The sequence below is a fragment of the Porites lutea genome, chromosome 14, assembly GCF_958299795.1.
Source record: "Porites lutea chromosome 14, jaPorLute2.1, whole genome shotgun sequence".
Taxonomy (NCBI): Eukaryota; Metazoa; Cnidaria; class Anthozoa; order Scleractinia; family Poritidae; genus Porites; species Porites lutea.
The window spans coordinates 22606475-22631344 of record NC_133214.1 but is presented as its reverse complement, the minus strand read 5'-3'; the positions used below and the strand labels follow the sequence as shown (position 1 = coordinate 22631344).

The 24870-nt window shown below is 38.1% G+C and overlaps 1 protein-coding gene across 1 annotated transcript in view; it reads left to right on the top strand.

Annotated features, from left to right (window-relative positions):
- Positions 1–23583, top strand: part of LOC140924067 (uncharacterized) — a 29449-nt gene extending 5866 nt beyond the window's left edge. The window contains exons 5-17 of the mRNA XM_073374065.1: positions 301–417; positions 873–992; positions 1775–1945; positions 2182–2400; positions 8709–8975; positions 9804–10301; positions 11336–11458; positions 11973–12101; positions 16296–16322; positions 16747–18609; positions 19910–20060; positions 20914–21186; positions 21787–23583. Of these exons, the coding sequence (XP_073230166.1) occupies positions 301–417; positions 873–992; positions 1775–1945; positions 2182–2400; positions 8709–8975; positions 9804–10301; positions 11336–11458; positions 11973–12101; positions 16296–16322; positions 16747–18609; positions 19910–20060; positions 20914–21157 (3929 nt within the window). The 3' untranslated portion in view covers positions 21158–21186; positions 21787–23583. The remainder of the gene's footprint in view (positions 1–300; positions 418–872; positions 993–1774; positions 1946–2181; positions 2401–8708; positions 8976–9803; positions 10302–11335; positions 11459–11972; positions 12102–16295; positions 16323–16746; positions 18610–19909; positions 20061–20913; positions 21187–21786) is intronic.
- The last annotated feature ends 1287 nt before the right edge of the window (positions 23584–24870 follow it).

The window sequence follows — 24870 nt, the reverse complement described above, 5'->3', positions numbered from 1 at the left end:
TAGTTCGAGTGATAAACACCATCATCTATTCCAACTCTTTGCTTCAGGGCATATTCTAGAGCATTGCTCTGCTCAGTCCAAGATTAATCAGTATAGCATCTATGAAGTCCCTTGAAACGAACGCATTAGTAAATAAGTTAAGGTCCCTTTACAAGTGAATTTATTCCTCGGTTCAGCAGTCTGCTGCAAATTGTGCCAAAACACCGCCGTTTTAAGATAAAACATTGCTATTATAGCTAGACAGACATTTTCCATAAACATTCGTTCCTAGATTAAATGATGAATTTTCCTTACTTTCAGTGAACCCTTGTCTCACAAATCCATGCCATGGTGGTGATGCGTGCGGAAAACTAAGTAAATCCAGTGAAAAGGAGTGCATCTGTCCAAACGTCAACTTAAAAATGAAAACATGCACAGGTAAATAGCTGCAATATTCCATGCACCATGCAGCATCTACAAAATTACAAACTGGCCTCAAATATGCATGACCCTCACCGAAACAAAATTTTTATATCTCACTCTCCCACTGACGCAACACCACAGTTTGCTTAGAGACTAACTTGGTCGTGTGATGTAATTCTAAATCTTTCTATTGATTTGCTGGATTTTTATTGAAAGTGACTCAGTTCATAAAAAGAAATTGATAGATGCTCTGGAGAATGGTATAATAATGATAGTAATAACCATGACGTCTTTTCTTTCTGACCGTACTTACGTCATAATACCCTCATGATACTAACCATTGCAACGATGACAATAGAGCAGAGTGCTATGGGTAGGGTGATTGTGTCAATGTTGATAATGCTGCTTCTCACGGCTAATGATGATTGTGATACCCGTTATAATACAATTAGACTTATTGATTTTTACAGAGAACATAACTGGTGTTTGCGAAGACAAAAGTACAGGCTGCAGGGGTTTTGCTGAGCAGTCTTATTACTGCAAACACAGAAAAATGCGTGAAATATGCCCAAGGTCTTGCTCCTACTGTGGTGAGTATTAGTGTGTTTGACAGTAACAATGAGTTGACAAAGTTTAGTGTTCGCGAAACGCTTAACATTTTCTACAATCAGTTTCGTGATGTGTTGTGTGTACAAATAATCAGACCGCTGTCTTTCTCTTCATTTTGGGGCTATTAACCCTGAAGTTCAAAAACATTTCTGTCGTTCTCAACTCAAACTTTTATTTAATTAAAAAAACAACAACAACAAAAAACAAGAGAGCTCTACCTACAAGGTGTCAGTAACTTGAAACATCGGATTCAAGAAGGGTTGTCGGTATACAGCGTAAAGTAAAGTGTGCGCGAAGAATTTCCAAGGGTTATGTTCCGTGAAAAGGCTACCACTACTAATCAAAACGCTCATTATTAACAGTAAATGAAAAAAGGTGCATTGAAGATCGAGGGTCAAGGTTTTTTACGGTTCGGTCTAAACATCGTGAATAAGTAAATCTGGCAAATTTAATGAGATTCATTAGCTGTATCCTAGCCTTCCATTTTTGTTTTCTCAAATCTGACAGCATTCTCGTCCCCAGAGCCACTCGGCTTAATTTGTAACCAACCACGTGACCAAGAAACGACGGGCTCTGGGGACGAGAATGATCCGACAGCTGAAATTGAATGTGAAGATGACGCATGCGCAGCTCGGTTATCAAAACGTCACTCGCTGTAAGAAAAAAGACTCCATTTACCTGGGTGATCATATTTCACCTACTGCACAAACAAGAAGTGTCTGAGCTTTACGATTTATATTTATTATCTGTCCCTATTACCCAGGAGCTTCACGTCCTTCTACAACTCTAAAACCAACCTTAAGTACCGGTTCTACATTGATGTCCCGGATTGCCAGAGGATCTAGAGATCCAGCCACGCCTGCTCCATCCAATTCGCCTTCTCAAAGCAAAACAAATAGCCCAACGACACCTTCAAAGCGGAGATTACCTCGAGGTAAGCATGATTTGATTGCCAACTTAAGGTTTTCATTATATGACGGACCTCCTTTTAGAGTAAAAGGGCACACTAAAACGAAGCTTACATAGACCTACTTTATATTAAAGATCCGCAAATTAAACTTGGTTTTTATCCGTGATGGACTGCAGGCAGTGCATGCTTAACTAATCAGAGCAGCCATCAAACTCAAACTACTGTACCTTTAAAATTAATAGTAGTTTTTCCTCTGACAGGTCAGTCATGCAAGGACCTAAAATGCCCTCCCTACGCAAAATGCTTCCAAACAAGTAGGAAAGGTGCGGAATGTAGATGTCAATTCTCATGTGAAAAGGAGGAAAGGAATCTCATCTGCGGAACCGACGATAAAACGTATCTTAACCATTGTGTCTTAAAAATGGAAGCTTGTCGACTGGGGAAATCGATCAAGATTAAATCAAAGGGCGAAATGTGCAGTAAGTGATCATAATTGTCGTCACTGTCGCGGTAAAATGGAACTTTAAGCTTGGAGAGCCTCCATTAAGTTAACTCATTCTTATGCTAGTGGTGCGCCATTAGCCCTGGCCAAGGATTAGCGTTAGGCAATAGCGAAGTGACAATATTTCTGTGTTAGTCTCCAGTGATAGATCCAGACCTTCAGATAAGGCGGGGGCCGGTCATCCAGATCCCGAGATAGGGGGGGGGGGGGGAGCCCGGCCTCAAAAAAAAAACTTTTTCGGCCCTTCGGGCCTCATTTTGGTCTAAAGATAAGGGGGTGGCCCGGGCCCCCTGGGCCCTCTCCTGGATCCGCCACTGGTCTCGATAATACTTTTGCACCTGTTGTCTTAATCAACAGATCTCAGTCGATCCCAGGTTGATCCTGTTCAGTCTCTCTACTCATATCAACAAACAATCCATTGCAAAGAGAAACAACATGAGCCACACCCTCATCTGAAGGCAACTCTTTAGTTGTCCTCTGTTTCTTCTACTTACTTCCCCCCCCCTCCCCCCCAAAAAAACAACAAAGTAACAATGGACATTAGAAAGGAGAGTTGTACAGACTGACGGTTTATGTAGAACAAAATTAACAACATCATACGACCAAATCAGTTACTAAATCGCTAATTTTTAATTCCAAGTAAGAGGAAATTAAATTGCAAAAAACATATTTAGTTGTTAGTTCGGTGACAAGATGAAGATGTTCTTAACTTAATATAAAATGGCATACCCGTTTAAAATGATTCTCCTTGTGTTGAGGTCAGAATTATTTAACGCATGAACTCTTCTTCTAAGTCTCGTAGAAATGTAAATTATTAAACTCCACGCAAGTGTCATCTCTTGTGAGGAAACGGGCTTTTTTCCCAGTGTTTACACGGATCATCTTTCTAGAAAAATATGTTTTGAATCATGAAACAAAGCAAAACGAACACAAACAAAAACGTTTCCGACGTAAATTTTTTTCTCAGAGCCACTGTATAGCAGTAGTTAACTTTGTAGCTCAAAAAGGAACTTAAGGTTGAACTGATCTAAAGTGACTCGGATTCAGACCCTTTGGGCTTTCATACTAGGTTTCGGTCATTATAGTTAACAGGCTGAGTCGACCATGTTTAATGTAATCCAAAATATCTAGGCTAGTACTTATTTTTAACACTGTTAGGTTCATAAATTTTGTATCAGGTTTGGACAAAGTGATCTTGATTTATTATTATTCCTTTTCAAATAAACTTTTTTTCATATCAACAACAGAGTAAGTCGTAAGAAGTCAAAGGGAATAAGATGAAGGATTCAGTCATTGGAAATCACTTTCAAAATAAAATGTAGTCAAATCCATAAGAAAATTCATATCGTCCATTTTCGTGTTCTTAACTGCAATTATTCTTGCACGCGCTGTCGTAATTAGGTTTTCATTAAACATGCACTATTCTTTGTGTTTACATACAAACAATTATTTCATTTAAGAACACGCCGCTAGCACTTGTTCCTATAAAAAGAAAAAAGTGTCTCAACACACCAGTGTTCTTATTATGTTTTGTTATTGTTTCACTTAAAAACACAGTAGGAAATCTTGGAGACTGCAGTTTACGTGAATATTTTTTCACTAAAATCAAAATAATACGTTTTGGATTTTAGCCGAATCATACATTCGTGTTTTTTATTTGCGCACTTTATATTTTAGTTCAGTTATGCTAATAAAAATGCAGTGACTTTCTTTATTGTAGATTAGAATAGCTCAAATACCTTTTATTACTGTCAAAGATCCCATTCGTTGCCACATTATTTTAACGTCTCTCAGCCAGTACTGGCAACCCGTTAAAAACCCATCTATTTACATTATTTTTGGTAATAACATAAAGATGAACTTAGATTTTCAAATATTTGATGAAATTTAGGGTACTAGTCAGTGTAATATCCTGCAGAGACCAGGTGTGTATAGAGTTTGCAAAACTGTGGTCTGAAAATGAGTGGGCAAGGATAATTTTCTTCTGAAAAAAGAAGAGAAAATGTATGAGAGTTTTAGTAAAGGGAGGGGGGAAGACTCTAGCCTGCTTTTCAATTATTATAAGAAGAACTACTTACTCCCGAGGTAAAAGTGCAGAAACCTTTCATTAGCGAAAAAGTAACAAAACATGAGTTGCAAAACTGTTCCCATTTCTGAAAGTTTATTTATTGGTCGAGCTCAACCAAGAGATAAATCTATAAGCGATGTTGCGGTTGTCTCAAGTTAAATTTATATCCTTTTAGCCCTGCTCAGCTAAATGTGTTTGTAATCTGCTTCATTAACATGTAAGTGGATAAAAAGATTGTAGTTTGCCTGTTGTATTTCAGAATGCTCTTTGTTTCAAGCTGCTTCGTTGCCTCACTGTAATGCACAATTGTAGTAAAAGTAAAACAACACCATAACGTCAGCATCTAGCAAAAAGCGGAGTTTGTAGCAAAGATTTAAACCGGGTGGGAGGATCGAATTGAAAACTGCTTTCACGAGATAATTACACTGATAACTTTCACTAGTGAACAGAACGTTATAAATATTTTAATATGGTAAAATTGTAGACACAAATTCATGACGAAAATTGTTTGTTTCTTTAGATGGCTGTGATAGTACTCCCCGTGCTTAAAGCGATTGCAATTAGAGACTATTTGCGCAGATTTTGGGAGGTTGGATCTTTCCAGATTGCTGTGACGAAAAATGTTTCTGTGTGGTATCATTTGGCAAAATAAAAGACAGCTCAGAAAAATTACTTCCTCTTTCAGCCTTTTTACTCGAGAACGAGTCAGTCAGAAAGTTTGATTCGTAATCTGATAGGAACAAAGGCGATGCATGGAAAAAATTCACGAAAGTTAATCCAAATTTACAGCGAAACACGAAAGTGATTTTTTTTATGGCCTTTCAATAATCTCTTCTTGAGTTTCCGAAGTTTGTTAATTAGCATTTTGAACAGCAATCGTAGCTGATCAGAAATGAATAAATTATGAGTTTGAATTTTTATTGATGAAAGCGTCAAATACAGACTGCTGCAGCTCAGTATGACATTAAGCCATTCTTCATTCTCGAGCAAACGAGACCGGCGCGCGTTCACTATTTGTTGTTATGAGGAAAAAAAGGAAATGAGATCGCAACGTGCTAAACTAAATCGACACCAAAGATGAAATATTCGCGGCCAGCATAAGTGTAATTAGTTTGCGGTGTTCATCCCCGTTGGCTCAATTTATCGACAAATGAACTTAACTCTGTGCTTGCTACTGCTGGGCATCCTTCTGTTTTCTTCTACTTGTATTTCAAGAGTACGAACAAACCGCCTGAAACGAAAACACAGGAGACAAGCCTTTAACAGATTCCAAGGTGAGAAAATATTTCTTTTGGCAAGTAAGAACTATAATATGTGAAATTTCTTCTTCGCTCTCAAACTACTTTGCATGGAGAGTCCTATGATATGCTAAACCATTTTTCATATCCAGCACCAGTTCACACTTGTAAAAGTGGAGACTCTCAGTACGGGCACGAAAACCCAAGGACAATATTCTTACTTGCGCAATCAAACTTGATGATGATCTAAAACTGAGAAACTGCGACGACGACGATAAAAACGTCTACTGTTTTTGCAATACAGTTGCGTCTTATTTTGACTATTTCGATCTTTCATCCTGTCTAAAATATCTCGAATTTTAAATTAGATTTAACTCGCAATCGGCGAGCCGCCAAAAGACAATTTCGTCTTAATGATTAGAATACATTAACAGAAAAACTGTTTTGTTATTGCTTGGGTCCAAATGTCTGACATTTTCAGCCATAATCGTTCAAGATATGTTTTGTCTTTACGACAAGCCTCTTTTCAGTTATCTGACAAGCAACACCTGAAATTTCTTTTCTTTTTCCGACGGAAAGTAACTCTTTTATTCAGTAAAGAAGCTTGGCTCATTATTTCGTTTCAAAAAGGATTCACATGTGGTAAATTTGTTCATGCTGTGAATGTTGACATTGTCCTTCTTTGTAACTATCTGGCCTTGTTTACTTCATAAAATATAACTTCAATGAAACAAATAACTCAACAAGTCTCCAAGAACTCTAGTTTTCGTTTGGTCGTATTATTGCCTTTGTAGGCGCGTTCCAGCTTAAATTAACTCCGCGACAAATTCTATAGGTCTCAGTGTCAATCAAAAACAAAGAAACGTGGCTTTTTTTGCCAGTTATACAAAAACTGAAATAACAGCTGAAATAGAGCTTACTGAGCTTAACGTCTGCTCTAATTAATGTTTTCTCGTATCATGATTCATATTTCATGTGAGGAGCGTCGAAACACAATAATCTACAATTAAACCAATATAAATATACTTTAAGAATACAGGAGGTGTAAAAATACTGAAATGAAAAGAAATCGGAAACTATGTTTTTACGATTCCACTGTCGGCCTCTCTTCATGGAAAGGTTTTAATCTAATATTTGATAACTTCTTCACCAAAGATTTTTTATTAAATTTTTCTTAATTTAAAACCGAAATAGATTTCTTAGATCAAACACATGCAGCCTGTGATATAACTTTTTTTTTTTTTTAATCCTGACATCTCTTTTTTTGTGTGAAATGTTTCCGCGTGGAAAATAAATTTTGTCCCAACAAGAAATTATTACGCTTAATTGAAATTTATTGCCCGATTAGGCCCCTTCCACACGTATCTGGAATTTTTTTGAAAACGGACATTTTTCCCTCCGTTTCCGCAGAAGTGCGAGTCCACACGTAGAGTATTCGCAGTCGTTTAGGCCAGTCCACACGAAAACGCTGAAACGATGGAAATACTATAGGATCCTTAACAGAGCATGCGTAACCTCCGTTTTCGTCTGTCCATTCGTAAACGAAAAGCTGCCGGTTTTAAAAAGTCTCCACTCTGGAGTGCGTTTTTGAAAAGATGCGTTTTTGGTGATCGTTTTTACCAGATGCTGTGCTCAAATACCCACGGCATTGTCTCAATATTGTCGCGACATCTGATTGGAACTGAAGTTGTGTTGATTACCACCTCTAGCTGTCAATATCATTCTGGTATGGACTAATATGATTGTTTATTCTCAAGTGTTGAGAATGACCCTGTCGGCATGGTCTCAACATCCTCTCAACAGGTTTTTTGTGAATGTTAGCAGAGTATTGTGACTGATTGTATCTTTCCGTAGTTGGGACTGTTTAGTTCCCGAAAGGATAGTGAGGTGCTAATAGCATTTCCCAGTCCAAATATTTTCCAAATCTCACTTCCCAGGGTCAAAGCCCCCCTTCCAAAAGCAAAGCGGCCTGAGACGTATTAGACATTAACGCGGGGACCACTCACACATAGGCGCCGGAATGAAAATGCTTCGGGTACATTACCCCTCTCAATCACGAAAGGGCCGCAGTAACCTTAATCGTCAATCACGCGTTCTCATGTGTTGGGCAACAAGTTTATTGAGTCAGATTCGACAACAATTTACACTGAGTAGTGAATGACATGGGAGGGAGGGCTGAGTAACGGACTTGCCCTTCGAACTGAGCTTATGACTGATCAATATGCAGCGAGCCCTCAGATAAGCTTTGTATGACGTCACATATGATCGACGCGTAACTTGTAACCACACCGAAACAAAAGCGATTTCTTAGTGTAAGGTGAAGTAACATGTTTATAAAATGTTGGTTTCAAATCAAAGTGCACATTGATTCAGTCACCACCGCGGTCAAACGTCTAAATCGTTTTTTTTGTTTTTTATTGCTGGGATTTCATTAACCAGTTAGAGAAAAATGGGCAAAGATGTATAAATCAGTTAGTCAACATAACTATCTTTCCATTTTTCTCAAAATTTTGAGCTTTTTTCGCTGAAAACGCCTCGCGCTAAAAGAGAATCATGTTTGAAAATGGTGCCGATAATAACGTCAGCATCGGTTTTCAATCACTTAGAACTTTTTTAGTAAACTTTAAAAAAGTTTAGTAAACTAACAGGATGTTGGTAATACCTTAAACTTTCCATAGTGAAAGTAGCAACCTTAACTTTGAAGTATTTCGCTTAACTTTTGCAAATTTCAGTCGTTTGACCGCTGTGAAGATTCAGTCAGACTGTCTTCTAACGGTATTTTCCTGGTGTTGCGGACAGGTGCAATCACCAGTTGACGTAATACATAAGAGTGAAAGGACATTGCGAGGTCGCTGAACAATACCCATCGCACCTCCTCCCCCCACCCCACCCACCACATCACAAAAGTGAACCAACAATGGTTTCCACAATACCAAGAAACACTCCTTTTAACTTACAATTGACTTGTTTCATTCTTAGGTGTGCTGTTCAGTAAAGCCACCCACTATCTCCCCTTCAACTTTACTAGAGAGGATAAGACAAAATTAGTTGACATGCGGGGCAACGCAACCGGAATGGTCTTCAATACGATCAATGCATCGACCGCTGAACAAATAGGACAAGTATTGAGACTTAACGGAATAGATAGCTATATTGAATTGAATAACCTGAAAGATGAATGCATTACTAATCCAAGCAAATGTACAGAGGGATTGTCAGTGGCATTCTGGATAAAATATACTGAAGGTAAGTAGAAGTGTTAAAGATACTATAGCAATGTCGGGTCCTAGCATTTGACCACTCTTGTACCGATCAACAGGAGAGAAGTTTCGCCGGTGCGAGAGCGCATCCTCGAAAAGAATATTATCGTGGGTGTAGTGATTGCGTGACTTTATCCGTCCTTGCTAAAGATCTTCTCCAGAAAAAAATATCCGGCGTTGTTATAAGTAAGTGATGGTTTCCAGGGCCACCTTTTGACACATCCTAGCTCTTCAGCCCTTACATCTAGAGTGGAATGAAATGGTTGATTTAACTCTCCCCTTCAGAATTGGACTAAGACGTTCAAACTTGCAGTCCGCCTTTTAGTCTCTTAAAATCCGTCCAGTTCTTATCTTATCCAGCGCGATTGCAAACCACGATGTTATTATTTAGGGATTGAGACGAGACGTTTTTACGCCCTCGTTTCCTGCGACAAGCGGTCTCGCCGCTCGCGTGCTTAGGTTTCGCGTGCAGTAACTTTGCAAAGAAAAATAAGAGACTGCTCGCAGTCTACCCAGCTTCGAAAACAAACCGCAGACTGGATAGCCTGAGTATCAGGCGTTTCTGGGGAAAAGGGGAAAGATGGAAGCGAAAAAGGGAGAGAGCTGAAGGAGAGAAACTTTCCCTTTCTCTTCTCCCCCTCCCCCTCCCCCCTTCCCCATCTAAAATCTCCTCTCCCCTAGCCCCTTAGGAAGGCCTGATACTCAGGCTACAGACTGGATTTCCGCCACTTTCTTGGGTCAGTTCTTGTTTCCCAGGGGAACAAACAAACTAGAGCTCTGATCTTACTAACAGTTCATTTATTCTTTTTGTTAGGCAAGTTCATTATTTCTGCTGGTAGGTACACGGATATAGCTGATGACGGCCCTGGTTTCAGGTTTATCTGTTCAAACTGCAGCAGGAACAGTGGTGTCCCAGAAACGCACAACTCAGGAATCTTTCTTCTAGAGCTCTCAACAACGACGAAAAAGTGGCGAATTCATCTCGACACTATACCGCGTTGGTGGTTTCATTTTGCGTTCACGTGGAGCCCAAACCAAGGGCTCAAATACTACAAAAACGGCAAGTTTGTCCTGGGAAAGAAAAACCCCGAAAGGTTTATGGTTGCTACTGACACAAACATTGCCAAAATGATCACTATTGGTCTTCCGAATTCACTAAAGGCTATGTCAAGAAAAAACAGTCGTGGCAAGTTCAGCTTGGGACATCTGGTTATTTGGACTCACGAAGTGTCAAAATATGATATGGAGATCGCATTCTTATCTGTCCTAACAACAGGAATCAAGTCGGTGGTCTGCTGCCAACAATTAAGAGGTGATGATAATAATAATTAGTTCCAATTATACATTATGGTCGGCAAAATGCAACGCGGTTATTACTTTAATGATCAGTTTCTTGTCTTAGGCGAAAACTGACCTTGAAAGGACGTGCAAGGGGGAAAATGGCAGTCTATATTCTCGATTTCTTCTCTGTGAGAAAGAGATACAGAAGTCCTCTTTCGTCGAAAGCAAAGATAACGATGTTGTTGCAGATTGGCAAATGAGTAAAACTGCTAGGCTTGGACGCTGAGTAAAGCGTAAAATAAAATATTTAGAATCTTTCTTCCCGTTTGCCAATTTCAGTTATAATCTCAAGCATAAGTAAGGTAAGCCAGTTTTATTAAGTCATCGTACTACCAGAATTCACTTCGTGTTTGCTTTCTCACTTAAATTTGTCAATACAACCGAGGTTTAAAAAAACAAAAGCCCTAAAGCCCAAACAAAAGCCCTAAGCGAGAAAACAACAAAATGAAGGATTTTGGTAATTAGGTAAGATAAGGTAAGATAAAGAAAATAAAACTGAATGCAGGGCTGGCACTATAGCCTCCCATGCAGGCGTTTTTAGGGGAGCTCGTTTTTGTGGGGAGGGATGGAAAACCGTGAGCTCCCCTATAAACTCCTGCGTGGGAGGTTACTGGCACTACGGCAAAGGGCTGATTTGTTATAGGCCAATAGAAGATAAAGACCTCATTTAAAGAGGGTGTAACACTTAATGGCTATAGCTAATAAACTTGTGGCCTTCTAAAATACTAAAGAAATTAATTAATAGATAATACTAAACTGTATAGAGTGATTTTACTTGAACCGCGAGACAGATGCTAACAAATAGTGAAAAATAGCCAGAGGTATAAAACAAAAGAAGATAATGGAATTAGTGCGTAATAGTGCGTAATATTGTACTACCTATTACACGGGTCAAGTAAAATCACTCTAAAATACACGATATAACTACATAATTTAAATAGATAATACTAAGCTATAAGAAATTACAAGTAAATGACGTCGTCATTCAATTGCCCTTTTATTCAGAGGACCCGTGCGTCCGTAATCCGTGTCATGACGGTGCCACGTGTCAGCGGATGGACACGGGAGACAAATACCAATGCATCTGCCCAGACACAGTCGACCATAACGTGGGACGCTGTTCCGGAGGTAAGCCTAAAATGTTCTTACGTGTAGCATCATACATTAGCTTATGTAACAATACCTGAACAATGTTTACGGGGACAATCTCTGACGTTTACATAATTAGGATGGCTAAGAATTCATAACCGTTACCACAGAAAAATAACATACATATGATAAATATCTCTCTAAACAAATACTGACATTAGAAAGAATCTTTGATTTATACCTTTTCTTCCTGGGTATATGGTCTTTCCATCTAATGAAAATCGATTAGCAGTATAATAGTATCTATTATCAGAATCGCAGAATTGAAGAATTCACTCCTCCCTGTCCTATTCTGTCAATGTATAAGCCTGTTGTGAGAGCATTTTTGATGACAAATAAATTTTGTCATTTTTGTATTTAACTGGTGCTTTTGGAAAGAAAGATCTTTGTTGATTATATAAAAAAGACTTGTATCTGCAATAAAGGTGAAAGTTCAAGCACAATATTTTGATTGTTACCTAACTTAGTGCTCCTGAACTTGGTTTGATTATAGAGGAAAAGTTTGCTGAGCATTGTGAAGACAAGTCGGATCAGTGTGAGAAGTTAGCGAGTCAAGAAGGTTTTTGTGATTACCGCTGGAGGCGTATGAAAAAAATTTGCCCAAAGGCCTGCAAACTTTGCGGTAAGTGGTATACTTAATATTCCAGCTAATTTATAAGCACTGCCGAGGTACCTCTGTGAGGATAACACTAATACCTTCTCTTACTTTTCTTACCTCTACTATATTTCTGCTTCTTTGCTACTACTACTACTCCTACTCCTAGTCCTACTCCTACTCCTACTCCTGCTCCTACTCCTACTCCTACTCCTCGAGTCGCATGTCTCATGGTAAATATGATGTTGAATTGCTTATTGTGAAAAAAACTCTTGGTTTTCATTGCAAGGCAAGCAACGACGCAAACCTAACTAGATTCTAATTAGAAAACCAGGTAAACATTATTGAAAATTTTGAGAAACGTTCTCTCTGGCTTGATAGGGAAACGTTTGAAAAAGTAACAAATAAATATCTACCGTAAAAGCCGTCTGCACCGCAATATAGGGATTTATCAAAGGTGAAGTGCTTTCCTTAAGTTCAAAGGAGAGACATATACGAAACAGCTGAGAATATCAGCACGAGTAGAGACACTAATTACGGTTGTAATATGTGTCAGTGAAGTGAACAATTGCTCATGGGTAACATATTCTCAATCCGAGGACTGTGGGCTATAACTTCTATTTGTTTTCTCAGGTCAGTATTTCATATTCGTATCAGCTTTCAGAATACTAATAAGCTTTTCCCTCTGAACATGCTCCAACGCATTTCATTTCCATTTCATTTAGAAAGTGGTAAAATAAGATACCAACGCAATGAAGCGTTTGAAAGTTTTTATTTCTTTTTTTTCTTTTTCATAATGGCTACGTACTGTTTGTTTCGTTTTACGCAATTGCGTGCCTTCATTATCGCCTCCATATCAAGCCAGGGACGGCGTTACTCACCTCACTCCCCTACAATCGTTTTGTCACAAATATAATCTGTTTACATACATCACGCTCATACGTCGGCATACATTCCTCTTTTTTTCTATTTTTCTTAAACAATTTTAGTCATGATTTTTTGCTTTGTTTTATCCTATGTTTTACATTTGTTTGCACTTATGCCGTTCGTCACTACATTTGTAAGCTCTGTTGCTTCAGTTTTTGTTTGTCCTGCCTGATCTTTTTGGCTTAAAAACGCTTTAGTAGTGATTTGATGATTTTAAAATAATCCATTCACATTTCCGTCTTTTATGATGAGTCTGTAGCCCTTAGTTACGTACCTTCTTTGTGACTGCGTTTTGAATCTTCACCACTGCGCGCCTGCGTACTTTGGCCTGTGTTTATTTCCAATATCCTCATGTGCACCTGGAACTCAGCTTTTCTCAGCTTCCTTCTTCCTTATTTTTTATTCTCATTGCGCTTTTCCCCTTTATCAGTAAGCTGCCCTTACGGTCGTTACTGATTTATTTCGGGTACACTACAGAATGAACGTGATCAGCACTTTATGTGTGTGGTCATTTTCGTCTGCTTGCTCGTCTGGTTGCTTTTTGACTTCTGACATCGCTTTCATCTTCCAACTTTGTGCTCTTGTTTTCAAGTTTATCCAAATTCTTCGCAACTTGTTCTCTCAGCAATCAGCAGTTTTCCAATATCTCTTTAGTATCGACGGCGACACAGTTTGCCAATACTGAACTCGGCATTTTCCGTTCGGCATAGTGTAAGTGAAGAGAAAAGATGGAAGGATCATGTTGAGACACTTCTGAGCGAGAACAAAAATCTCGGGGATGATCGATTGATAAGTTTAACTGAGTTTTTTTTTTTCAATTCTACTACTGATCCTTTTCAGTCGCTGAAAAATCGAGCAAAAGTTGAAAATAGCCTTTGGCCATCTTGGAGTTTTATTTCCACTTGGAGAAATCACTGACGTCATTACTAACTCGCGTTTTTGTTATATCTAGTAAGTTCTTCATACGCTAAGTAGATTGTGATAGATATAATAGTGAATTTAAAAGTTGCTTGTTATAAATGATGATAGTCCGAAGGTGTAGAAACTTTACTTTGTCAGCAAGAGGTTGCCGTAAAATTCTCAGGAAAGCTAACGAACAGTGTTTCAATTTGTCGAAATCAACTTTCTTTTAGATAAGAAAAAAATTAGCTACACTGAAATTCAATTACACATCAAGAGTCCTTCTTGACTTATTAACCTCCAGTTATTATCGATTTATGACAAATATATTTTACTGTTCTAATCGTGTAGTCTTTTCTATTAGAGTCAAGCCACATTAAATTAACGCTGATAAAACGAGTCAATTGGATTTTCCTATTACGCTTAAATTTTGCATTGACTTAATTGAAGAGGGTTTCAAAAAGCGACAGTGCTTTTGACAAGGCGTTCTCGTATTTTGAGTTATTTTACTTTGCATGAAATAATTTTCTTCTTTTCTTAATTTGACACTAGCATTCTCCTACTCTGAAGATTTTTTAACATTAATTTGTGAATATTGAAATCTATAAAAAGACTTAATTTCCTCAAAGCCTTAACAGATTTAATTTTAAAATTAAACAAAATTAGTGAAAAAAATCTACTTAAATATTGGTATTCTACAATTTACTGGTTTTCGTTAATCGTTTTTTGTTTTGCTTTTAAAAAGTTGATTGTTATGTTTTCTCTTAACTCTTTTTTTTTTCTTTTTTCCTTCGAACGTGGAATTTTGTTATGACTAAATCAAAAATTTAATACATCGCCACTGTTGCCGCCTTACTGTCTATTATTCTTTGCAGAATGTTTAAGTTTTCAAGTGTGATATCGAAAACCCATACAGTCAGTTGTTATTCCATTTAAGATTTTAAAATAAGTTTAAAGATTCACTGTGGCAGTTTGTTTACTGCTGAAGTCACTCTTCTAAACAGTTGCGACCGTTCGTATCAAGGTTGTTTAATGCTATTATAATACTTATTTCTTATTTTAATGAATTTCCGACAATATGCAAACGTTGCTTTTGACGCAAAGAAGGTAAAGGGAAAACAGAGCAACGTTTGTATCTGTATCTTCCTACTTAGTTCCAGCCTGCCATCCGTTGTTCTGTTGTTCACTTCTCGTTTCCCTAAAAAAAAAAAGTTATTTTCAAACCATGTATTTTATAGCAGAGGAATAACCAACTGCATAATTTTCTTTCAGCCCTGGTGCTTCGATGAATTTTTTGGAAAATGTTGGATAATGTTAACCAGATAAGAAGCACTTCCCTAAATGACTAAACTAAAGAGCGTAGGCACAAACTGAGTCGTAAAAACACGGGACAATATGATTAATAGTAGGCAGGAAAGATATTTGGGTGCCATTAATTTAACTTGTCGCAGTTAAGGATTTCACCCACACATCCAAACAAGGCTAAACATGGCTGAATAACTTTCTATACAACCGATGATAGAAAAAAGAACCCCTCAACAGCAATCGCGGTGGTCACACTTTAGCAACCCGTGAAGAAAGAACCTTCATTCACATCATAATAAACACCAGAATAAATCGATTATCAATAACTTACATTAATATAATTGCTACATTTACTTGGAATATTAGTGACGCATGTAAATTTCGCGACCTTCGCATAATATTCTGATTCTTGCTGTGTAAAAAAAAAGGAGAATTTCTGATATTCTTAGTTTATCTTGCAAATAATTATAAAACAGAAAAATGAAAGATGTTTTAAGAAGGAAAATTGAAAGCATTGAATAATTCGTCGTGTAAATGTATTCACAGTTAGTTCTCTTGATTTCTTAATTTGCACTGCGCGCTGGAGGGAAAAATTGGTTTCATGCAGTTAGTTTCCTTTTAATATTCAATAGACATGTGCGTCGTTTACATCTACCAATACGCCGACAATGGCTTGAGACGGAAAAAAACGTGCTGATATTGAAGAAATTGGTTTTAATTAGGGCGAAAAGCGACAAAACTATGAAGATGTATTTTTAAAAGGATTTAAATGAGGAGAGAATCAAACAAAATTGACTTTCCCCCGTGTTATCTTGAAAACGAATTTCCTATTAGAATTTTCGTATTTGTTACTTTTCAAAATACCTTTTATTCCTGCAGTGCATGAAACTGGTCCGCACATTTAAGATAACAAGCCACTCTTTCCACTTCGACAGAAAATGCGAAAAACAAAGTAAAGAAAAAAACCTGAATATTTAATAAAACGAGTAATCATTACTTTTTGAACATTAAATATTCGCCTGTATATTTGCACTATATTCAATATGAGCGGTTTTCTTGTTTGGCAGAATAATTCTTTTATCTTTGTAGCTATCGCCATTAAGGTTGTTATTGGAGGTAAAAAAAGAAGTGGAATTGTAATTCACAAAGCCACCAGTCAAAATATAAAGTTACAGCGAATTTAAAACCGAATTGCAATCAAGGAAATGCAATGTCGCTGTACGACGCCACTTCATTGGGCTTGCGTTCATTGCCACCTGTTCAAAGAAACTGTGTCAATCAGAAAATGTTTACTTTTGAGTCTGTGTGAACAAGCTACCAGCGGATATTTTATTGGTAGTTTTCTTGCGCTGGGACGAACGCATTGTTGTCATCATCGCCAGGAAAAAGTGCAAGTTATATGGCACCGTGGAGTATGAAAAGTGACTTGGGACAAATTTGTCATAAACAATAGCTTTGACTGATTCTCAAAATCGGTCGGCGTATTTTTCAAGTATGCTACTCTCGAAAATTGAATTTCACTCCGACTTTTAAGCGTGAGAAATTGCACGAATGTATCATCTGTGTTCTCTCTATTTTCTCGCTGTGTTGAATATCTCGATTTGTGAATCTTTTAGCTTATATTCTTCAAGTAATTCTTCCTCTGTTATTTCACCACTCCGGGCTACATTACTGACGTACACGCCACATCTCAGTGGCGCAACTTACGGACAAAATCTTCGTCCTTCACATGAGCAGTTTTTACAGAACTTTTCATTGGAAACGACCCCCAATTCCGTTAACGATGAATTTCTTTCTAAATTTGGTGTATATACAGGAAAGGAACAGACGCCCGTAAGCAAAACAGATTTGTTAGTCTCCTCAAGCCGTAAAGTGGAAGCTCAAATCGCCCACGAAACACAAAGAAGTCGGCACTCTGTTGGGAAGACACTTCAAAATGAAAACCGCGGAGCTGAAAGTACAAATAGAAGTGGATTGACGAGACCTATACCAAACAAAATGATTAAAACAGGCTCTGTACAACTCGACACAATAACAGCGCAAGAATTTCTTAGTACATTCCCTCGAACCGGATCGATGAGCACTCGGGAAAGGTTTCAAAATTACAGGTTTTCCGCGGGTTCTTTGGTCCAACCTAACATGGCCATGTCAACGACGAACAGCTTTATCACTTTGTCGCCTTCATCCATGGTACCCAAAAGATACGCGAGTGCTACAAGAACGCGCCATTTTTCAGTTTTGTCTTCTCATGAAAAATTTACTGGGTCCTCATTGCTTTTATCAAATAATTTACTAAGTACTCATAATCTATCGCCAGGGGCTGAGAGCAGTAAATCATCATCCTTATTGTCGCATTATTCTTCAGGTGTTTCATCCGCGCAAGCACGACAAGTGTCCACCAGTCAGCGCACTACCCATGTCTCATCAATTGTTACAAGTTCTGCCATTAATCAAGTCACATCATCTTTTATCAGTCTAGCCACCAATCGGATTTCACCATTGCAACCAAGCTCCATCATATCTAGAACACCGACAACACAATCATTCTCAAGTAGTTTGAATCTTAAATCCAGCGTAAAATCAGCCTGGTCAAAAACATATCTTCACCTCACCAAAGCAATTACCTCAAGCTATTTAATCCACACCGCTTCCGTACAGCCGTTATTGTCGTCTGTGGTTCCTACGCACGAGGAAACGTCTTTAACTTGCAGAGTAAACAACACGATGTGTCTTTGCTTTAACTGTGACGAAGCGCCTAAAAGTGCAAAGATATGTTGCATGGATCTCATTGAGAATAAAATTACCCAGCAGGGAATAAAAATGACGGTCAAAAATATTAGTGTTCAGGAGTTTTATCATATAATCACGGCTGTTTCTAGCGTTATAGCAGATATTGTTTGGAATTCTTGTCGCACAAATGTTAGTCTTTGCCTTACGGGGGAATCCTCACCTGGTGCTGGAAGTGTTCGTAGGAGGCGTTCACTACGTGAACAAAACATTCAAAGCAAACCAACATCAGATAGAATAAGAACCAAAAGGGAAGCACTTCAGCCTACTGTTAGCCCTTCTTCGCCGAATATTTTCAGCGTTGAGGCAATATTTTACAGTCTTTCCCTCCAGGTCGGTACTTCGGCTGGGGTGCAAACGGCTTTTTACGTGATAATGAAGTTATATAGTAATGGAACCAATCAAACTATATTGTTGGATGGCAAAAGGCTGTTGAAGATTCTCACCAATGAGACCCACACTCTTGAAAGTAAATTAAATATATCAATTGAATCATTTACAGCGACGCATCAGTCATCTAAGCTTGCTACCACAAGTTCACTTCCCGCTACTTTATCGCCTAATTCGTCTCAGGGAAGCCAGAATATACAGATGACGACCTTGTTTACCGATGAAGGTAGGCATTTGTAAACAGACGCACTAAGTACCTATACAGTAGACTCCGGCTACCTTTGCATATCTGCATTAGAATACTCCAGTGAATTTTGCTACCCGGCACTTTCTTCAGATCCTATCGACGACACTGCAGTAAAGAAGCTTAGTATTGCCTTTTTGAAAATGTTTTTTTTTCCTAACTGCAAGTCTTTACACTGTTGTAAACTTCTTACCTCAGATACAAAAGACTCCCGCCTTCTTGAACAATTTTCTCCTTCCATTCTTGAGTGTTCCAGATAGTGGGAGTCTACTGTATAAACTCAGTTGTCACTACTGATCTTTTGCCTCATATTCTCATTTTTGTTCATGCCTGGCCTCCACCTCTCTCGCGCATGTTAAGCCCATTTTTGAATGTGACTTTTTACTGACGTTATTCGCCACAATTCCTGATTTCTTCGTCTTCTTTTATTTATATTTCCTATTAACACAGGAATCAGTCACTAATGTTATTGATTAATCAAACAATTAGAAAATCAGTTGAGTAGGGTTCAGTATCTGACTCCCACTCATAGATAATGGGATGTTGCTAAAACGGGGAGTGGGGAGCGGAGAACAAGTACGGGAATGGGAAAACGATTAATGGGAACAAAACCCTATTTCAACCCTAGCCGCCCCTATTAGTAACTTCATTTCCAATTCTCTATTTTGTTCCGTTTTTTTATTTTCCCATTTCCTATGCTCGTTCCTTTCTCCCCGTTCGCCGTTTTAGTAACTTCGGGTAATGAGTATTTGTCCTACCGATCCAGTAAGCTATGTCTTAGAGAGTACGTGCGCCCAGAAATGCACGCAGCGACGAAATTTAATACAATTTGTACGGCCGTGCTTTATAAAAAAATCTCGAATACTCTGAACAAGCTCCAGGCTCCAGAAGATTAAGGGGAAACAGGAAAAACTCACATTTCTAAATTTCCAAGTTTTGGAACAACTGTGTGAGGTACCGACGGATAATAATACGAAGTACATCATACATTTGGCAAATTTTGCATTTCCTTAATTCAAGAAGAGTTGTCGCAGTTCATCATAAATTATAAGTTTAAAATTTAAAATTCTTTCCATCGTGCCTTTCTAGACAACATTCAAGGTACTCGTTGTTGCACTGTTGCCTTAGTAATAACCTCTTTAGTATTGGAAATGAAGATAAATTTTAATATGCAACAACTTCATTCTTTCACATTTTAAGCATGTAGTACTTGATAGCCATATAGTTTGCTTGACTAATCTTTCTTATGTTGTATATTATGTATTTTTTTTCTCTCTTACAGCAACGACTGCTCCTCCTGTACGCGGCAAATTGGAGGATGAGGACGGTAAAGGACTATCTCAGGAATTACTCATCCTCATAATATGCGCGGGAATTGGTGGATTGATTCTAATTAGCATTGTAATGGCTTGTGTGTTTACGCGTTTCTACAGGTGGGAATGAAATTAAGTTATAGTCCTGTGTAGGAGAAATTTATTCATTTGTACACTGATTCTTTCGTCATTGCATCACTCATGTGTCAAAACTATGGCACAGATCGTCTCATTAAGCGTGCCTGCAGGCGTGGAAGGGAAGGAGGAGGGAGTGAGGCGAAAAAGAGAGGGGACGGATTACGCAGGGTACTACTCCTTTTAAAATGCCGTTTCTTCAGACCTAAGAGTAATAGTTAATAAAACACATAGCTATTTGCTTCTCGAAGAACATAACTGTCATGTATTACATGAGGTAGTGAGCGCGATACATTTCTTTAGACGTACACTAGTAAAGAGAGACGTAAAGAGAGCATTTATACGAGCATGTCTTATCTAATAAGACGCGTCTTAGCTAAGCCGCGTCTTATTTTAGACGAAATGTGCCGTTTATACGGAAAGTTCGCGTCTTATTTAAGACGTGTCTTATGTAAGACGCGTCTTATTTTTCCTCGTATAAATGGCCCAATTGTTGACCAACTAAAATTCATTAGTAGTAGTTTCATGACTAGTAATCCTCTAAATTGTGTACAAAGACGATTAGACAATCACACCGCACAATGAATTTGTGGTGTCCGGGCTTTTATCTTTATTTTTGCCTTCCCTTACTACTTTTGAAGGAAACCACTAAATGGACTAACGTCCCGTTCACGATATGTTTCATGGGAAATTGACAATATCCCTTGCTGCTTTATGAAAGAGAAACAGGGAAAAGCTGCGGCGCGTGAGCCCGATGGCTCGAAGTGCGCCTTTATCTTTTTTATTCCAACAGATATGTGTCTGATACAAACCTATCGACATTTTTTTCTTTACTTAGACAAAGGAAGGGTGAGTTTGTTCCAGATAAAACCTATCCTAGTCCTCCCAACAACAAACACAATGGCGATGCAGGTGGGGAAGATTTAGAAAACATTGATACGTTCATAGATCCGTCAACGCAGATCACTGATGTCCCTCACAAACCAACAAGAGGATCAGCTGGAGGTTCGGCGGGCGGTCCAAAAAAGCAGAGAAAACCCATGGGAGTCAAAGTTACTTACAAACCACCGGAATGGGACTAAATATATAACGAAGGATACCCGTGCAATAGGTATATTGTTTCCATATTTGAGCGCTATCTTCCGACAAAAAGGTTGAATGTACCCTTTATGCCATTCAGTGTTTTGCACGGCCGTTTCTTCTTAAACATTCGTGCTTGTTTATATCCTTCTTATCATGAAAAGTATTCAAAAATCAAAGGAAGTGTTTTTATAAAATTAAGTAAAAGGGACGTTTTCCCGATAGAAGTGTCTCATAGCATCCTTTACATTGGAGCTGAGCCTATCCCAGATAACTGCCCTCGGACAGTTGTTAGTCCGACTATACTATAATCCAAAGATAAATTCTCGAAGGTCTCTCCTTATCAACTATTACAAAGTTCAATTGCCTTATGCAGCAGGATGTGGTAACTTGACAATTGCTAAATTGTCAACGATGCTCGTGACGTTGAATTTTAGGTTTTCCTTCAACCAAGCCAAACTTGTGATGCAGGTACCCTAGATTTAGTTTTGCCCACGAAGCGGTTATGGGGCCTCTAAGCATTCTAACAACAGTCACTAACTAAGGTAAAAAAATAACTTATTTGTATTACTTAATTCTTCTTTTCATTTCCGTTTTGTTTTGTTTTTTTTCTTGTCTGTCTTTTTTGTAGAAAGGACCTCCGTAATACTTGCCGAGAACACGTGGAAAAGAAAAACCGTATTTTGTATAATGTGGTCAAACGAACATTTCACAAACAGACAGCGACATAAAAAAAAAAACCGAAAAATCATCAATTTACAGTTGGGACTCAACAGGAAAAACACATTCAACGCTGTGCGGAATCAGCGCCAAACACAGTTGCCATGACAACGTTATAAGGAAGGACAATTTTGGAAGGATTTTAATTCAATGCTGAGTATTGGAGACAATTTGGTTTTAAAGACGAAATCCGGAAACTGTTTAAAAGAAGCATGAATAACCATAGAAATGTACCAATTTGAATACAGGCTGACCTTTTAGAGTTAAGGCAGAATTTGCTGTCTAAACAATAGATCAAAATTGTGTTGGTTTACCCTGACCCCGATGAACACATGAAGGCTTGAGTGCAGCGAGGCAAAGAAGTTCCACTGTTCTCTTTTGAAATATGCCAAGTGAGTTTCTTACAAGGGTACGCTAAAGAATTTCGATATCGATTGCTTTTATGAAACAACTTTTATTTAAAAAACAATTTCCTTTTTCGGGCAAAGTTTTCTATGAGTTTACTGGTATATTATAATATAATAAGCGATAGGTTTTTTGACCAATCTGAACACGCCTATCTAAGTTATTTTGTTAACTGGAGTTCGCTGCTTGGTAAAGGCCTTATGAGTGGCCCATAACACCAGTAGCGCTTTGAAGAATGCATAAAATTTAAGAGGAAGCAATTGCAAATGCTAGACATCATAAAAGAGTCGGGTATTTAGATAGATAGCTAAAAAGAATAGATCGATACAAAACGCGAAATACAATGGATGCTGATGACATCCACTCCTGATGCCCGTTTCACAAAAGTCCCAGTAACTTTTCCCGCCCAAAATCGAATATCCGAATCAAAAGGGCAGGTCCTAGCAAACAAACCAGTTCATTAAGAAACGGGCCCCAGGAGGGCTTCTGAACTAGTGCCTAATTGGTGAAGTGAATTGGAAAATATTTAATAAAAATAATTAGCTGGCCTTCATAAACTGGCGTCTGATATAGTTCTCTTAAGCACATTTACTGTAAAATAAAACGACGACCTATAACGCGCTATATAAGTAATTTATTTTATTTTCAAATCATTTTATACGTTCAAAGGGTTTAAAAAGACGGCCTCACTTATCTGATTTAAGCTTACACAAAGTATTGAGGTTGTAAGTTTTGAAATTCGAGGGTCGCAAACTTTGAGCAAACCTGTGTCTAGTTTCAGGCTCAGTTAATGATAAAAAGATGATTTATTTAAGATGTTAAATTTTCTATTAAAAAGGCCTGGGCGAGTCCTACCCGTTAAACATGTCTGTCCCAACGCGCCCCCCTCCAATAACGGTTAAACAGCTTTTTCCTGCGCAGGGAAGATGTGCAAATTGTAACGCCGTCGACTAGTTTAAAAAGGAAGACACCCAGATTGACATCTAGAATGTAATATGTGTTTAAGCTTGAACAACTCAATATCGTTCAAAGAGATAACTAATATTATGGGTAGTTGATGATATCTGGGACATTACTGCGCACCATAATTTAGGGATAAATGACCAGCAGATATCATGATAAATTAATGAAATAATGTAATGAAGCTAAAATAGTGCATCAGTCTGACCGTGCATTAAGTGACCCTGCTGAATCCGCCTGATGACACTCCCGTCTTTCGTTTCTAATAAAATATGTCTACTTAATGTTTTTGACGTTTTAAATTTGAAATAAAAGCCTGGTTCTATGAAAGAAATATCAAGAAGAGTTGAAATAATTAAAATAATTTAAAACAAAAAAAAAAATAATAATTAAAATAATTTCCCCTGGAGTCCATAACATGTATAACATGACACTCTCTTACAAATATATTTTGTTTTCTCTATTTTTTACACTTAGAAGATAAAAAACTGCAAATGAGCTTGGTCTTTTTTTATGCTTTCAATAAACGTTTTCGACAGTTTTCAACTAAAAAAAGACCCCCAGAGGCTCCTTTAAATTTAAATGGACAAAGCCAGAGGTCATGTTGTATGCAGGGAAAGTCTGTAATACACGCTTTGGGACAAGTTAGCCCTCGTGATAAGGGTGCAGTAGAAAGTTTAAGCATCAACAACGAGTGCGAGTAAGAGATTTAGGGTGCGTTCGATTGGAAAATTTATATTTACATTTTGGATTTCGCAATAAAACAGTAACGGACTTCGTGGATTTCCTTCTTGAACGTTTTTATGGGAAATCCGAAAAAGAATTTGCAAAACTGTTTTCGTGAACACTGGTCGTTTTTTTTTCTGCTAAATTAAATCATGTCCGCGCGTCCCAGACTGCTGCTGTTCTTGTTGAGAACAGAAAAGGGAGAGAATCAGTTAATCAAATGCCAGGATTTCTCGGGCGTTTAATTCGGTCTTTTGGATTTTGCTTTTTATGGCATATCCGAAATCCAGAAATCCCAAAGTCATGGAGTGATTACTAAAGGAGAGAGAGAAATCAATGGAACGCATTCTGTAAATCTATAAACTTTGATACTAGTTAGTATACAGCAGAAACTTTTCTTTTGCCTTGTCGGCAAACGGCAAGTTCTTGAAGGAAAGGTTGTTTTGATGTGATCAATTTTGATCAACAGGCTTTTTTTCGCGTTTTTTATGGGAGCGAAGTCAAGCGCGAGGCAAGCGAGAAACGCTAGACACAGGCAGGCGCTCCTCGATCGTAGTCTGAACCCCACAGGTTAGCGGAAAGAGACGACTGACATTTCAGACTTCCCTCGATCGCTTCGCGCTTGCCTTCGCTCACCTGAAAACGCGAAAAGATAACACCTGTTGTGTAGGCTATCAATTTCCTCCCACATGTTTGACTATAGATTATTATTTTGGGTCACGCTATCAAAAATAAGAATGGAAAGTATACAAGATAAATGCCCAGAATCTGGCATATGAAAGAAGATGAATAAGCAAACTGCGTCACCAAGATTCATGTCTTATCTAATTTTCATATGTGAGCCACTATGTTTTGTCCAAATTTATCGACCTTTGCATGGAGACGCCATGATGGTGTCCCCCGG